Source organism: Salvelinus alpinus, chromosome 13, assembly GCF_045679555.1.
Source record: "Salvelinus alpinus chromosome 13, SLU_Salpinus.1, whole genome shotgun sequence".
NCBI lineage: Eukaryota > Metazoa > Chordata > Actinopteri > Salmoniformes > Salmonidae > Salvelinus > Salvelinus alpinus.
In genome coordinates this window covers 37,115,631-37,132,535 of record NC_092098.1, presented here as the reverse complement: position 1 = coordinate 37,132,535, position 16,905 = coordinate 37,115,631, and the positions used below count along the sequence as shown (strand labels likewise).

Here is a 16,905-nt window from a genome sequence, read left to right as displayed (position 1 = left end):
CTAGGAGACAGAATGCGTCTCCTTCCTGAGCGGTATGACGGCTGTGTGGTCCCATGGTGTTTATACTTGTGTACTATTGTTTGTACAGATGAACGTGGTACCTTTAGGCGTTTGGAAATTGCTCCCAAGTGCAAACACATTATTTTTTAATAGTCTTTGGATATCTGCGTGTTTCCGGTTGACACATTCATAACAACACCAAGCCATTAAATTGATCTAGGTCGTGTTCATTAGGGCACCGCAAAACAAAATTGAGCATATCTTATTGGAAAATTACAATTCCCCTCCCTGTTCCGGACCATTTTATTTTCTAGTGAACAAGGCCCAGAAGTCAACTATGTACTAATCCAGAGGCAGATGAAGCCTGGGTGGAGGAAAGCAGTTGCCTCTGTAGACTTCTAATTGGCCCCTGGGTTAGGTAACCCAGTCTCAGGGCTAGTAATTGGGTGTGTGTTCAACTGGGAAACCATTAGGGCTCAAACTACACTCACTGACCTTATAGGCTACCCTGAGAAGATCATTCTGTCATCATGCATGGTGTTTATCTCCACTTGTCATTCGATCTCAAGTTGATCTGGACCGTGCATTAGTTGGTGTGTTGCACTGTAAATTATAATACAGTATTTTGTAGTGGTGATTTGACTTCTATTTCTTAAGTGAACTGGTGAACCACAGCCTACTGTACTGTATTATTATACTATTATCATAACTTATAACACAGCTGATCATTAGGGGAAATATACTAAGGTTAAAATTAGAAGGCTATATTCAGGCAACTACAAACAAGTCAAGTGGTTGATCTAATAGGCCACGGTGTTTCTATTTCAGGAAATGACTCATCTGTAGTGCTACAACTGACATTTGAATATTCCTCAGCAATTAGTAGGCTAAAGTAACCCGGTTTGAGAGAGAAATTAATCCATAAACTAGCTAATCATGAATATAACAAAAATGGCATACGTATCATAGTGATAATTGTTTTTTTTCCCCATTAACCCATTAAGAACATCATTGTTAAAAATAACAAACTGGATTTTACAGAATTTGATATCCAGTCCAGGTTCAACTGATGGAATTTTAACAAAACACAGTACAATTTCTTATCAACACGCAACAGACTTCGGCGACTTGTCCGATGGTGTGTAATGTTTCTGCAACATGATACCGTAACAGGATTCCCATTACAATAATTGTTTTGCTGTTCCAGCTACTGTTGTGTTGCCATTTTATTTACACAGGTCCAAATTCAGTCATCCATCACCACTATAGCTTACTACAAATTATCTCCACCAAAAGCAAGACTGTTACAATGCATCTTTGTCAGTTTGTGAGCCAGGCAAAGGCTACAACCTATTTGGAACGGTGAGAAAATGTGTTTTCCTTGAATTGAATACTAGGATATTTCTTAGGCTACTTTGGAACATAGAAAAAATATAACCGTTTCAAGAAGTATCCTTCTAACAAAAAGGTCGTATTTGCGTTTGATAAAAACTATACAACTTTGTTCCGACGTAGTGGGCACATATCTTAAAGTTGGACTGCAACAAAGCGTGCATCTTCCAACATTCGTCGAAACATTTGCAGAGGAAAGTAAAAACTGGACAACTCACCTTTCTCGGCGGAGGCTGCATGTTTGAATTTTAACCCCCAAGAAAAATCCTAACAAATATTTGCGTTAATCCGGAAATCCCGTGCAAAACTTTCTGTAATTTAGATATAATCGAAAGACAACCATGCACTGTGAGAATTTAGTTAGTCTGGTTCAGGCGGCCATAACGACCAAACTCAACACACCGACGAAGTCCTGTTAAAAATTGACTGCCTCCGCGAACATAAAAGTGAAGTTTGCGATTCAGTGGGGTTTCCGGTGGAAGAGAGAAGAATGGCGACATGCTGTGGAAATGCACGGGATTTTTCATGGGATTGAATTGCTCTGGGTTGGGATGAAGACTCGCCGTGGGCTATATCTCTCTAGTGGCAATGTCCTCTTCATAAACATTGGGATTAGTTGGGGATTAGGTGATACAGTACATCTCTCTGACCCATGCACATCTGTGCGTTTCGGCCTATGCCGTGGCCCTCAGAAATACACCTATTTTATTATTCATTCTCTCTCAATTGTCTCAGATGAATATAGAGATGTATCCCTACCACAGATAAATGGCACGTAAAGGCGAAAGTATACATATTTCTAGTAGCCTATCATTCAACATGGTTGACTAAAACATGTCCAGGTTGTCTTGTGTTGTCGGCCTACTTTTGTGATTAAAGTAGGCTATTGGTCGTTGGCTGTGCACTGAGTTTGATGTGTTTATAATATAAGAGATTCATGGGAAAATGCAATTACATTTGTTAACTGGGCATTTAACAGGGACAGGCTCTTGAACAGCTTCTATCCCCATGCAATAAGGCTGATAAATAGCTAAAAAATATCTTACCCCACTATCTGAGTTAACCTTTATTTTTATTTTTGCACTCTCTATGCACACTCACAGGGCCCTACACACTCTCACACACACACACACACACACACACACACACACACACACACACACACACACACACACACACACACACACACACACACACACACACACACACACACACACACATTCACTCCATCATCTGCTCACTCACACATAGCATGCACACACACTACACACGCACACCATTCACATACAAGCTGCTGCTACTCTTATCTCATATCCTATTGCCTTGTCACCTTACCCCTATACATATATACCTCAATCACTCCAGTATCCTTACACATTGTAAATATGGTATTGGAACTGACCCTGTATATAGCGTGCTTACTTACTTATTGTAATCTTCATATTTCTTCCTTTTTCTCATGTTTTTTTCTAGTATTACATTGTTATTGATTATTGCATTGTTGGGTTTAGAGTTAGCAAGAAAGACATTTCACTGTTCTTGTGCATGTGACATTAAAATTAAAACTTGAAACTTGAAACTGAAACTAGACTGGGACCAGAACTTCCGCCCAGGCATTTCTAACACCAGACAATTTTTTCCTCAAGGCCCCACACCAGCCCATTCTTAGCAAAATAATGATATTTCAGCGCTAAAACCCTAATTTAGATAGGCCCACTGGGCTAAAGATAGACCAGCTCATTTCCCAAAATTGTCCTAGGCCAGAAGACCTGGGCCCGTATCCATAAAGCATCTCAGCGTAGGAGTTCTGAACTAGGATCAGCTCCCCATCTGTCCATATAATCGTAATCATTATGATCTAAAATACTAAATTGATCCTAGATCTGCATTCCTACTCTGAGACACTTGTGGATATGGGCCCTTTAAATACTATTTAAGGTATTTGAATTACTTTCAAAGTCATTAAAACACAAGTAGTTAAGTATTGGAAAGTATTGGCATGTATTTGAAATACTCAAACACACAGTAATTATACAAATACATAAATACTCCCATGCATTTGAACCATGTTTGTTTGGTATTTGAAATAATGTATTTGAAATAGAAATAAGTATTTGAAAATACTTTCACATACCGTACACTGTACATCCAATAAGAGTAGTTGATTCGGGCCACATCATTTGAAAATACTCAGATACACAGAAAATAATTATTTAAATAACAAATAGTCAAATGCATATATTTGAACCCGTCTCTGGCCTTAATTGATAAAATCCCTGTGGAGGAGGTGGCTGTCACCCTTACACAAAAGGTGTTATGACTTAAAGGTTGAGAAATTACTTAAAACAGCTGATTCGGGCAATTTAAAACATACTGGCAGCTATAAACCAGTGGTTCTCCTGGTTGTCATTAGAAAGGGTCACCCCCTTTCAATTACATTTCTCCACTGATGCATAGCTGATGTTGGAAATCTGAAGTGTAGTCTACGTCTTATCCTTTGACTGATTGCTTTGTTGCAATTTATAGAGGCCACAATGTTCCTTTAAGATGAATTGGCGGAGGACACAAATGTAACACAAGTAAAAGCTGGGCTTTTTGGGAAAGAGTTTAATAGTTATTGAATGTTCTACATCGTACAGTAAGTATTATACAATTACAAACTTGCCTTACTTCTGTCACCAGAATCACTGACTGATCCTCATTAGAATGACATAAAAACAAAAACAGATTTACACTTCATATACACAAGTCTGATGTGGGTCTCTGCTTTACAAACGTCCCAATCTTATGTTACAAAAACATTCCGCCAGTGTTGCTGCAACCATGTGACAGAACGTTGCAAGAGCTCTGGGGGCCATTAGTTGGGAAGTCATTTTAATCTCAAGGTGCTGACTTTTTTAAACAATTTCTTTGATTATTTTTTGGGGAAGACACAAGGGTATACTTCACTCTCTCTAAATTAGTGTTCAAATCAAAGGTTTGACAAGGCCAAAGTTCATTGTGACCAAAGAAAACAGACAAAGCAAAGAGATTGTGTGTTCAACCTTGGTGGAGCTGCTTGCTTCTCAAACCCCAGGCATTGAGACACTCAGGAGCAGTTCCCATAGCCTAGAATTCAAACTGAGTTTGCTACGTTGCATGGTTGTTACATAACATGAAGTGAAACAATGGTGAAACGTAACAAAATAAGTTTCAATCCCAGGCTACAGCTCTCATGCTTCAGTCCGTAAACTGTGGACCCATACACTTTAGCATGTTTCAATAAACATAAATTGTAGTGTTAGGACTTGACTCTGGGCTAACTTTCAGTCTATGCCCAGTTAGCACATTAGGTTCCCTGGATGTTCTGGGAACGTCTGTTTATGGTGTCAGTTTGGTTCTCTGAACATTCCTCTCGTGTTTCAATGCCCTGGGTCTTTGAGGGGAAAAGGCCAGCGAGTAGGAGGGACCTGTATGTCAGTCGCTTCTGACCGGGTTGCCAGATTGTGTCCCTCCGCACATCTACATCTGCTCCACTCATCCTACAGACTTGTGTTCTGAAATGCCCTCTGAAGCCCCAAGAGGCAACCCACTTGAGTTTGACAATAAAGATCTTCTATCTTAAGAATAATAAACATCAATCAATAAACAAAACCTTAAATAACACTTATGGTAAAAAGCGCTTAAATTACATACAAGAAATTAAAAGTTTATCATTCTTTTGAGCCTTTTTTTAAAACACTGCAGTTATACTCATAGTACACATGGTTGAATTATTTTTGAGGTTTTGAACCTCCAAAGATTTAGCACTCAGCATAGCATTCACGGACTTGGACCTGTGGAACTAGTCATATGCATTGTTCAACTCTTGCATCACATTACATGTTCTAGTGAATAGCACTACAAAACTATATTTTTCGATGGTCTTCCCTCTAATGTTCCCAAAAAATGTGGCACAATACATTTACTTTTGAGACTTGTTTTCAATGTTCTTGTTCTGTTTGGCTCTGTGATAGGCTACTGACAGGGGAGAGTAGCGGTTGGATAACGTTAGCTCTACACAATCTGACCAGTGCCATGTTGGGAAAAAACTCTCACACAGGACTGTATACATGCCTCACTCATCTACACATCTATACATTTTTACATTTACATTTTAGTCATTTAGCTATACCTCGTTCACTAGCGAATGCTACTGTATCAATTGTCATATGTTGGGTGCAGGATGCCTCTCCTTTAAATAAACGTTTTATTTCCATTGGCGATGTAACACTGTGGCAAATAAAATGGCATTTAGCATTTTACGTAGTAGTTAACTGATTGTAGCAGATTGAAAAAAGCAGTAGCAATTATTCACAACAGATATTCTCTTAAATTTACAGTTGTTGTTTATTGAGACCAAAGAGTACCCTATCAAATGCATTGAACTAAATTAACTCTTAAGAAATCTCTTAAAATATGAGCTAAGTACCTGGTATTTAGTATAGATTATTACTTTTAGATGTTTGTGCAATACATTAATGACACACTCACATGATAACTCTGATATGTGGTCATGACACGGTAACCTAGTACTGAACCATAATAACCTAGTATGGAACTCCTCCTCACAACCTTTAAACTCCACCCAAGCTGAACCCTGCTTCCTTGCCAACTCTATTTCTGAATTCCAAATGGATCCCTAGCCCCTACACCCTAGTCACTCCTGTGGATGTAGGCGGACTGGATCAATACACTGTAAGCATTATGGTAAAATCTTCCCTTCTGATTGGCTGGGTGGAAATGTCAGCCATATTGATTTCACCTATCCCAATCCTCTCAGGTCTTCAGGTGTAGGGGCTAAGGAGGGAGTAAAGGCTAGGGAGTACGGGTTAGGGGTTGATTTGGAGTCAACACATGTCCCACACGGACCTCTCCCAACTCAGTGCCCCTGTCATAGGGTTTTTGGCCCCGACTAAAGGGACATGATTGAAACCTTTCTAAAAATGTTCCCAATTTCCTGTTAGAACACAAATTCTTCCTCTCATACACATGATTCCCTTCACGATCCTAACTCCCTTCCATTGTGTCTGCTATTGGATGCCCTGGAAACAATGATGTCCTGAGCCTGTTCTATTGGCTACTCTGAAGGGAGGGAGGGCCTAGGAGGGAGGCCCTAGCAGGTTGGCCAACATGACAACTAAATGTTTCCTTTCACTAATCTAAGTCCAAAATAATGTTTTAGAGCATTTTTACACCTGCCATTGTTTAGAAGAGTTCACAAGACAGGTGAACTAGTGTCAATTGTATGGACTACGGAGTAATATACACATCGAGACCAGATGACACAATTCTCTGGATTGAAACACATCTCTGTTGAGGTCAGTCTGGCTTCTAAAACCTTGTTTGTATTCCAAATAGCACTCAATTCCCTATATAGTGCCCTACTTTTGACCAGAGCCCTATATAGAAAGGGAATAGGGCGCCCTTTTAAAACCCTGAGCCAACCAAGCAGTGCACTAAAGGCGTCCGCATGCTTCCCATCCGAAACAGTTTGGAACAGTATGTGTATATATGATGACTACATTTGGTGGAGTTTTTATTAGTTTTGGTCTTCGGCAAAGGTTTTTTTTCGGCTGTTCGTGCACACAATTATTTTCTTGCGAGGCAAGCCGAAGTTTGGCAGCCGAAGTTTACACACTTTCATCGGCGATTGGTCAACAGTAGGAATACCTCAATGAAGTGTTGGCTGTCATTCCTTTAATGAAGTGTTGGCTGTCATTCAATGATAAACGACTCATTTTCATGCAAATGTTTTCAATTGAGAAATACTCCACCAAACATCATAGTTAGATGTCAAATTGCACAACTAAGATCTCCTTTGCAAAAACATCAAAATTAATGACAGATTTCTAGATTAATTTGGCCTATTTTGGCTACGTAGTCCCAAAATGAACAAACAGTACTATTGCGTCTTTTTTCTCTTTTCAAGCGAAGGTCGAAGGTATGCGAGCCCACTCGTTCGGTTCGGCTAGGCGCCACCCAAACTGAAGCGTGCGGAAGAAGCCTTAACTCTCCTGCATGCCCTGCACCCCTCACTACTGCCCTCTACTGGTCACCTGAAGAACTAGTGACACTGATCAGGGCCATGTTAAGTTCCCGAGAAAACGTTTAGAAAAGGACTAAAACAGAGCGGTACTACCTGAATCTGTCCAATAAGAACACAAATTGTCGTTTTCCAATGCAAAACGTTTTGCTCTGGCGTGCCTTGCTGAACACGACCCAGGTAAATGGTGCAGTTTAGGGTCTAGATATCTATTAAACATGTAAACATGACATCACATGGGATCTTTATTGCGAATAACACTTATCTCCAGCCTGTGAGATTAATGGGAGGCATGCAGCACAAGGCTATGAGCATAGATGCTTGACCACAACACAATTTAGATGCTTTTCTTCCTTTTTCCACTCACTACTCCCCTTGTATTCCTTTATCCCCCTCTCTTCTATTGACCGTAAATCCCTTGAATCCTTCAACTTAGCTATCCCTGGTCCAACTGACAATTTGCCTCACCCTTCAAACTCCATGCACTTCAGTTGACACTAGATTAGAATTGGATTCAATTCACAACATAGCCTGCAAGTTACGAGGGAGACCCTATCTAGCAATCTATCCATCGCATCCTATGATATCTACACTTTTGCGTCTGTGTGTGTGATGTCCTATAAATCTGTATATGTATTGTGTACATGTGCCACTACTCATACCAACTGAAATACCTAAATGTGAGTGTGTTTTTAAGTTTGGCGAGCTTTTACGTGTACAAAAGAACCACAAACGCGCGCAGGCGCTCGCTCACACGTCAGTATTCCTATATATAATATATATTCATGTATAGATATTTAAATTGCTTACAATACTCTAGTAGACGTAAAAGCTAATTATGTCCACTGAACTTACTGAAAATGTACTCTACATGGTGTGTAACTATTACGGTACTTACGGTATTAGTCTTTCTTCTACCACATGACTGATATACAGTGGGTATAATCTTACGAAGCCAAGTTAATGCACTGTTGCTACAAGCTGGAAGACGACCCTTGTTATCTTGTGCTGGAAGATGGTTGTGTTTGAACGTAAACCGAAATGGGAATGCAAATCAATAAAGTGGAAAATAATCTAGGCGTAACACAAAAGAAACTAGGCGCGACACTCGTACGGCGCTTTCCCCCCAATGTTTTTTTAAACATTAGAACATTTGGCAGCATACAAAGACGTGTACATTCTCACGGCTGAAGGGACTGGCTTTGCGTCGTAACCAGTGTTCAGAACAGAAAAATACACACACACACACACACACACACACACACACACACACACACACACACACACACACACACACACACACACACACACACAATTGTTTAGCACAAATGTACTATAAATGTACTATACTGCTGGTCAGTGTGTGTCTGGATTATAAGAGAGTCAAAATCAAAAAAACAAATCCAAAAAATCTGAGGCTGGTAAAAAATAATAAAAACATGAAAAAGCAGCTTTTCCAAATCACAAAATAATGCATAGTGACCCTTGCACTTTAGTTTTTTGTTCTTGCTGACAGACTTGGTGCTTGTATGCCAGACCTCCTGCACCAATGTAAGACTTGAGTTGTGAGCAATGTTTGACTCCTGATCTGAGGAGAAAGAGTGAGAGAGAGAGAGAGAGGGGGGGGGGTAGAGGGATGGAGAGGGGAGGGAGAAGAAATATGTATTATATATGTAATTTACAAAGAAAATATCACAATTGTCCTATCAATTCATTTTCTAAGTGACAAGGGGCGACAGCGTAGCCTAATGGTTAGAGCATTGGACTAGTAACCGAAAGGTTGTAAGATCGAATCCCTGAGCTGACAAGGTACAAATATGTCGTTCTGCAGTTATCCCACTGTTCCTAGGCCATCATTGTAAATAAGAGTTTGTTCTTAACTGACTTGCCTAGTTAAATAAAAACAAAAACTTAGAATTACAGTTACTCACATATTTTGTTTTATAATAATAACAAATCTAAGCGCTTATGTATCAAAGCACTGTCAATAGATCGGCCCTTTACTCTCCTAACCATAGACTGGGATAACATTGTGTTAGGTTAAACTGATCTAGGACCAGTAACTTACATGAGTGGGGCCCAGTGGGGTCTACCAGTGAGGAGGCACATAGCTGTACCCAGGTGTCCCCTGGGGCCGGTAGGTTGGCACGGTGACCGGATGTCCACCAATGTGCTGAGTGGCGTGCTGAGGCGTGGTCATCAGAGTACCTGGGCAAAGAGGGTCAATCAGACAGACAGAGGTCATCAACATGGTAACACGGCCTGACAGTTGTCATCACCATGGAAACATGTCGGTGGCTAAACTTCTTGAGAAATAATCGATCGAATACTGTTATAAACGTGTTATAAGTAAAGCCTTTACTCCAAACAGAAACATTACTGTAAGTAATAGTTGTGTGAACTATTTGTTTGAGTTGTTAATAGGGTCACAAAATTCCCTTAACTTTACCAAAGTGCTCAGGTTTTCCAGAAATCTTGCTTGTAGGATTCCCAGATGTCCTGGTTATTCTCTCCTGATTCCACAAATCTTCTAACTGGGATTTCTGGAAAACCTGGGAATTTTGCAAACCTAGTAGTTGAGTGTTGACTTCTTACCAGCAGACATGGCCATGGTTGTGCCGGCCACCATGGCCATGGCCATATGGCCGTTGGAGCGGGGCTGTTGGACAGGGGCAGGGTAGAGGGCGTTGGGGAGGCTGTTGGGCTGCACCACCGTGGTGTGGTGGATGACGTGAGGCTGAGCCGCATACATCGGCTGTGTGTAGTACGCACCCTGAGAGAAAGAGAAGAAAATAGATACATTTTTGGGGGGATGCTTTGGCAATATTAAATATGGAAAAATGTAGAATTTGGCTTATCTTACTTTTCTAGCACAGCTAATTTTACACAGCAAGCTAGCTGTCTTCTAATAATCCCCCAAAAAGTAGAGAATGGTCATCAATCATCTTATAAGCAGGTACAGTAGGTGATATTGTAACGTTCCTGACCTTATTTCCTTTGTTTTGTCTTTGTTTAGTTGGTCAGGATGTGAGCTGGGTGGGCATTCTATGTTATGTGTTTCTATGTTGGGTTCATTGTTAATTAGCCTGATATGGTTCTCAATCAGGGGCAGGTGTTTTAGGTTTCCTCTGATTGAGAACCATATTAAGGTAGGCTGTTTTCACCGTTTGTTTGTGGGTGATTGTTCCTGTGTCAGTGTTTGTGCCACACGGGACTGTTTTCGTTCGTTCGTTCGTTCGTTCGTTCTTTCGTTTATTTCATTCGTGTGTTCCTTCCGGTTCGTGCGTTCATGTTATATGTTCACAAGTTCAGGTCTGTTCACGTCGTTTATTGTTTTGTAGTTTGTTTAAGAGTTTTTCCGTCTTCGTTATTATTAATAAACAAATATGTATTCAACCAACGCTGCGTTTTGGTCCGATCCATGCTCCTCTTCAGACGAGGAGGAAAACGGCCGTTACAGATATTGTCAAACAGACAGCCAACCCCAGTGAGTAGAAACCAGGCCAGGTCCTTACCTGAGCGTAGAGGTTCTGTTGGGGATAGGCACTTCTGATGGGGTACATGGCCGTCTGGTAGGGGTTAGGGGACGGGGAGTAGGGAGGGGGCGCCCCATTGGACTGACCAGGGGGGACCTTGTAGGGCGTCCCAGCAGTGTATCCTAGATGAGAGAGATAGGGAGAGGGAAGGATGGAAAGAGAGAAAGCAAGAGGGAAAGTCGGGGAGAAAAAAGCAAGAGAGAGAGAGAGATCAAGCCGGCAGAGGGAAAGATGGAGAAAGAGAAAGCAAAGGAGAGGGAGACAGAAAGATAGAGAGAGAACGTGTGGTGAGCGAGACCTAGTTTCAGTTTCCAGATCATTTTCAGTTGTCTTGACATTCAGAGTGTCTCATTGGCGGAGGAGAACAGTTAGGACTGACAGTGCTCCTTTACAAAATACATGTAGCCTCCAAGATATATACAGTTGAAGTCAGAAGTTTACATACACTTACGTTGGAGTCATTAAAACTCGTTTTTCAACCACTCCACAAATTTCTTGTTAACAAACTATAGTTTTTGCAAGTTGGTTAGGACATCTACTTTGTGCATGACACATGTAATTTTTCCAACAATTGTTTACAGACAGATTATTTCACTTATAATTCACTGTATCACAATTCCAGTGGGTCAGAAGTTTACATACACTAAGTTGACTGTGCCTTTAAACAGCTTGGAAAATTCCAGAAAGTGATGTCATGGTTTTAGAAGCTTCTGATCGAATAATTGACATCATTTGAGTCAATTGGAGGTTTACCTGTGGATGTATTTCAAGGCCTACCTTCAAAGTCAGTGCCTCTTTGCTTGACATCATGGGAAAATCAAAAGAAATCAGCAAAGACCTCAGAAAAAAATTTGCAAATTGGGAGCAATTTCCAAACGCCTGAAGGTACCACGTTCATCTGTACAAACAATAGTACACAAGTACAGTATAAACACCATGGGACCACACAACCGTCATACCGCTCAGGTAGGAGACGCATTCTGTCTCCTAGAGATGAACGTACTTTGGTGCGAAAAGTGCAAATCAGTCCCAGAACAACAGCAAAGGACATTGTGAAGATGCTGGAGGAAACAAGTACAAAAGTATCTATATCCACAGTAAAACGAGTCCTATATCGACATAACCTGAAAGGCCGCTCAGCAAGGAAGAAGACACTGCTCCGAAACCGCCATAAAAAAGCCAGACTATGGTTTGCAACTGCACATGGGGACGAAGATCGTACTTTTTGGAGAAATGTCCTCTGGTCTGATGAAACGAAAATAGAACTGTTTGGCCATAATGACCATCGTTATGTTTGGAGGAAAAAGGGGGAGGCTTGCAAGCCGAAGAACACCATCCCAACCGTGAAGCACGGGGGTGGCAGCATCATGTTGTGGGGGTGCTTTGCTGCAGGAGGGACTGGTGCACTTCGCAAAATAGATGGCATCATGAGGAAGTAAAATTATGTGGATATATTGAAGCAAAATCTCAAGACATCAGTCAGGATGTTAAAGCTTGGTCGCAAATGGGTCTTCCAAATGGACAATGACCCCAAGCAGAAGTGAAATAATCTGTCTGTAAAAGATTACTTGTGTCATGCACAAAGTAGATGTCCTAACCGACTTGCCAAAACTATAGTTTGTTAACCAGAAATTTGTGGAGTGGTTGAAAAAATTGTTTGAATGACTCCAACCTAAGTGTATGTAAACTTCTGACTTCAACTGTATATAGTTTCCACAGAGCTTTGGACATATATATGAGGCAGAACCAGCTGTATTATGAATGCCCAAAGAGAGGCCATGGGCTTGTTTGACATTGCAGCCGACGTGATGCATTTTGGGTCAATTGTGACTGATCTACAAATAATAATAAGTAGATATTTATGATGCAAGGTAATTTGTAGATCAGTCAGTCGACAGTCGGCTGCAATCGCGAACAAGCCCTGTGTCAGACAACTTAGCCATGACTAACAACACACAGAATGTGAACATTATTATTATTATTTTTTGCTCAAACACTCAAGCACACACACGCAGGCACACACACAGAGAAGTGTCCGTTTTGGTGGGTTTTAGAGTACACTGATCATTACATTCATGTTAGGAAAGCACCAAATCACTTCCATGGCTCAAACACACATTATCTATCCAACTAAAATGTAGTTACACTATATGAAAAGAAAGTATGCTGCAGCAGCCAGCAAACATGTTATATGACACAGCACAGCACTAAGCCAAGCAAGATGCCATCCCACAGCCCCTCCCCCTATATCACTTCCCCCTGTGATGTCACTCACTACCTCACATCCCCCATCGGCCTGTCTTACTCCAAACCTTTTCCTAACACCTTTTTTCCCAAGAGCTCGAAACCCAGCTCAGCTCTGAATGTTTCCCTAGCCATGCCAACGTGTATGTGTATGTATACTACCGTTCGAAAGTTTTGGGTCACTTTGAAATGTCATTGTTTTTGAAAGAAAAGCACATTTTTGGTCCATTAAAATAACATCAAATTGATCAGAAATACAGTGTAGACATTCTTAATGTTGTAAATGACTATTGTAGCTGGAAACAGCATATTTTTTATGTAATATCTACATAGGCAAACAGAGGCCCATTATCAGCAACCATCACTCCTGTGTTCCAATGGCACGTTGTGTTAGCTAATCCAAGTTTATCATTTTAAAAGGCTAAATGATCATTAGAAAACCCTTTTGCAATTATGTTAGCACAGCTGAAAACTGTTGTTGATTAAAGAAGCAATAAAACTGGCCTTCTTTAGACTAGTTGAGTATCTGGAGCATAAGCATTTGTGGGTTCGATTACAGCCTCAAAATGGCCAGAAACAAAGAACTTACATTAATTAATAAATAACAAAACACAGCTGTTTTCAAATACAATCTAGGCCTCTCTAATTTAATTTAGCCCAGGCATGAACATTTTAATTAGGCCTAATAAATAACAGAACATAGTTGTCTACTAACACTAGGGCTGGCCTGTCATCCCTCGAAGGGATCTAGCTTTTTCCCAATTAACACAGACTTAACTTTTTGTAGCAGGTTAGGAGAACTTACCCAGCAGGCTAGGATAATTAACGTGACAGGTTAGGAGAATTAGGTTAAGGTTAGAAAAATGGTTAGGGTTAGCTAAAACTTTTGACGTTCATTTGACAAAAGGTAGATTCCTTTTAGCCTTGACCGGGCCAGCTCGCCCCACTCCCCATTTCCGCTGCGATTCAGCACCACAGCAGTAGAAAGAGGACACTTTAGGTGGCCACAAAATGAAGAAATTATAAAACTGATGTTGGACAATCAAATTCAATATGTAAATAAATGAAAATAAGGCTGGTTCATTGAGAGAAAGCTTATTTTACAATGCTCCTGTGAAACGAGGCCTGCACCATGCATTCATGAAAGCACTTTTTTCCAAAGCTCAAATGATATCTCTTTTCACAGTTCTATTAGATGATGTTAATAAATGTTATGGCTATTGTAATTTGAACTATCGTGGAGTCTTGACTCGTGTCATGTGTGATATACGTGGCTTATTGATAACAACTCTGTTTCCTACTATAGGCATTTGGCTGACTAGTGATTGCAACATTGTAACTCTCCGATGTGTATATCTGGCAACAATGTTTTGTTTTCAAGTCTTACTGAATAAGCTCAACGGAAATGCACCAATTGCGCATGATTCACATCATTACTCTAGTTTATTAATCCATTCCAAATCTTTATACTATACATGGCACAGGAGCGGGATATGCTGATCTGTCCCAGGACGGCAGCAGAACTGCTAGGACCAGGCATGACCAACACAATCATTGCCTTTAATTTACTTGTGTTTGCGGCGGACCTTGACCTGAAGTGAGCCGCTGCTGTTGGGAAGTCAAAACTGTCCAACTCCTTGGAGCAGTTTGATGTGCATTAGCCTTGTTACTTTGTCCTAAAGAAGGTGTGATCTTGAGGCAGTCTTTACTCTGTTGTGGAGAAAGTATCCCTCTCGGCGGGCACACTGGAAATGGGGATAATCAAGACAATTCTTGCCAATTACGTCCAGTCGGGGTACACTTAGCTGAAGTCTCTGAGGACCTAGTCAGGGTACACTTAGCTGAAGTCTCTAATGAGGACCTAGGCAGGGTACACTTAGCTGAAGTCTCTAATGAGGACCTAGTCGGGGTACACTTAGCTGAAGTCTCTAATGAGGACCTAGTCAGGGTACACTTAGCTGAAGTCTCTAATGAGGACCTAGGCAGGGTACACTTAGCTGAAGTCTCTAATGAGGACCTAGGCAGGGTACACTTAGCTGAAGTCTCTAATGAGGACCTAGTCGGGGTACACTTAGCTGAAGTCTCTAATGAGGACCTAGTCAGGGTACACTTAGCTGAAGTCTCTAATGAGGACCTAGGCAGGGTACACTTAGCTGAAGTCTCTAATGAGGACCTAGTCAGGGTACACTTAGCTGAAGTCTCTAATGAGGACCTAGTCGGGGTACACTTAGCTGAAGTCTCTAATGAGGACCTAGGCAGGGTACACTTAGCTGAAGTCTCTAATGAGGACCTAGTCGGGGTACACTTAGCTGAAGTCTCTAATGAGGACCTAGTCAGGGTACACTTAGCTGAAGTCTCCAATGAGGACCTAGGCAGGGTACACTTAGCTGAAGTCTCTAATGAGGACCTAGGCAGGGTACACTTAGCTGAAGTCTCTAATGAGGATCTAGGCAGGGTACACTTAGCTGAAGTCTCTAATGAGGACCTAGGCAGGGTACACTTAGCTGAAGTCTCTAATGAGGACCTAGGCAGGGTACACTTAGCTGAAGTCTCTAATGAGGACCTAGTCAGGGTACACTTAGCTGAAGTCTCTTATGAGGACCTAGGCAGGGTACACTTAGCTGAAGTCTCTAATGAGGACCTAGTCAGGGTACACTTAGCTGAAGTCTCTAATGAGGACCTAGTCAGGGTACACTTAGCTGAAGTCTCTAATGAGGACCTAGTCGGGGTACACTTAGCTGAAGTCTCTAATGAGGACCTAGTCAGGGTACACTTAGCTGAAGTCTCTAATGAGGACCTAGTCGGGGTACACTTAGCGGAAGTCTCTAATGAGGACCTAGTCAGGGTACACTTAGCTGAAGTCTCTAATGAGGACCTAGTCGGGGTACACTTAGCTGAGGTCTCTTATGAGGACCTAGTCAGGGTACACTTAGCTGAAGTCTCTAATGAGGACCTAGTAGAACACTTAGCAGAAATCTCTAATAAGGACCTAGGCAGGGTACACTTAGCTGAAGTCTCTAATGAGGACCTAGTCAGGGTACACTTAGCTGAAGTCTCTAATGAGGACCTAGGCAGGGTACACTTAGCTGAAGTCTCTAATGAGGACCTAGGCAGGGTACACTTAGCTGAAGTCTCTAATGAGGACCTAGTCAGGGTACACTTAGCTGAAGTCTCTAATGAGGACCTAGTCAGGGTACACTTAGGTGAAGTCTCTAATGAGGACCTAGGCAGGGTACACTTAGCTGAAGTCTCTAATGAGGACCTAGTCAGGGTACACTTAGCTGAAGTCTCTAATGAGGACCTAGTCAGGGTACACTTAGCTGAAGTCTCTAATGAGGACCTAGGCAGGGTACACTTAGCTGAAGTCTCTAATGAGGACCTAGTCAGGGTACACTTAGCTGAAGTCTCTAATGAGGACCTAGTCAGGGTACACTTAGCTGAAGTCTCTTAATGAGGACCTAGTCGAGGGTACACTTAGCTGAAGTCTCTTATGAGGACCTAGTCAGGGTACACTTAGCTGAAGTCTCTTATGAGAACCTAGTCGGGTACACTTAGCTGAAGTCTCTAATGAGGACCTAGTCGGGGTACACTTAGCTGAAGTCTCTAATGAGGACCTAGGCAGGGTACACTTAGCTGAAGTCTCTAATGAGGACCTAGGCAGGGTACACT

General features: G+C 41.5%; 2 protein-coding genes across 6 annotated transcripts in view; both read right to left on the bottom strand.

Moving 5' to 3' along the window:
• LOC139537651 (F-BAR and double SH3 domains protein 2-like) overlaps positions 1-1,863 on the bottom strand; it is a 63,622-nt gene extending 61,759 nt beyond the window's left edge. The window contains exon 1 of one of the 2 annotated variants that reach the window (XM_071339214.1): positions 1,611-1,863. In XM_071339214.1, the coding sequence (XP_071195315.1) occupies positions 1,611-1,631 (21 nt within the window). In that variant the 5' untranslated portion in view covers positions 1,632-1,863. The remainder of the gene's footprint in view (positions 1-1,610) is intronic. The other variant, XM_071339213.1, reaches the window with a different exon arrangement.
• A 2,116-nt stretch (positions 1,864-3,979) lies between these two features.
• The window catches only part of LOC139537661 (protein FAM168A-like), an 82,453-nt gene continuing 69,527 nt past the window's right edge, over positions 3,980-16,905 (bottom strand). For 3 of the 4 annotated variants that reach the window (XM_071339238.1, XM_071339235.1, XM_071339237.1), the window contains 4 exons: positions 10,972-11,114; positions 10,052-10,229; positions 9,525-9,664; positions 3,980-9,044 (listed from right to left, as the gene is read on the bottom strand). In XM_071339238.1, the coding sequence (XP_071195339.1) occupies positions 9,546-9,664; positions 10,052-10,229; positions 10,972-11,114 (440 nt within the window). In that variant the 3' untranslated portion in view covers positions 3,980-9,044; positions 9,525-9,545. The remainder of the gene's footprint in view (positions 9,045-9,524; positions 9,665-10,051; positions 10,230-10,971; positions 11,115-16,905) is intronic. The other variant, XM_071339236.1, reaches the window with a different exon arrangement.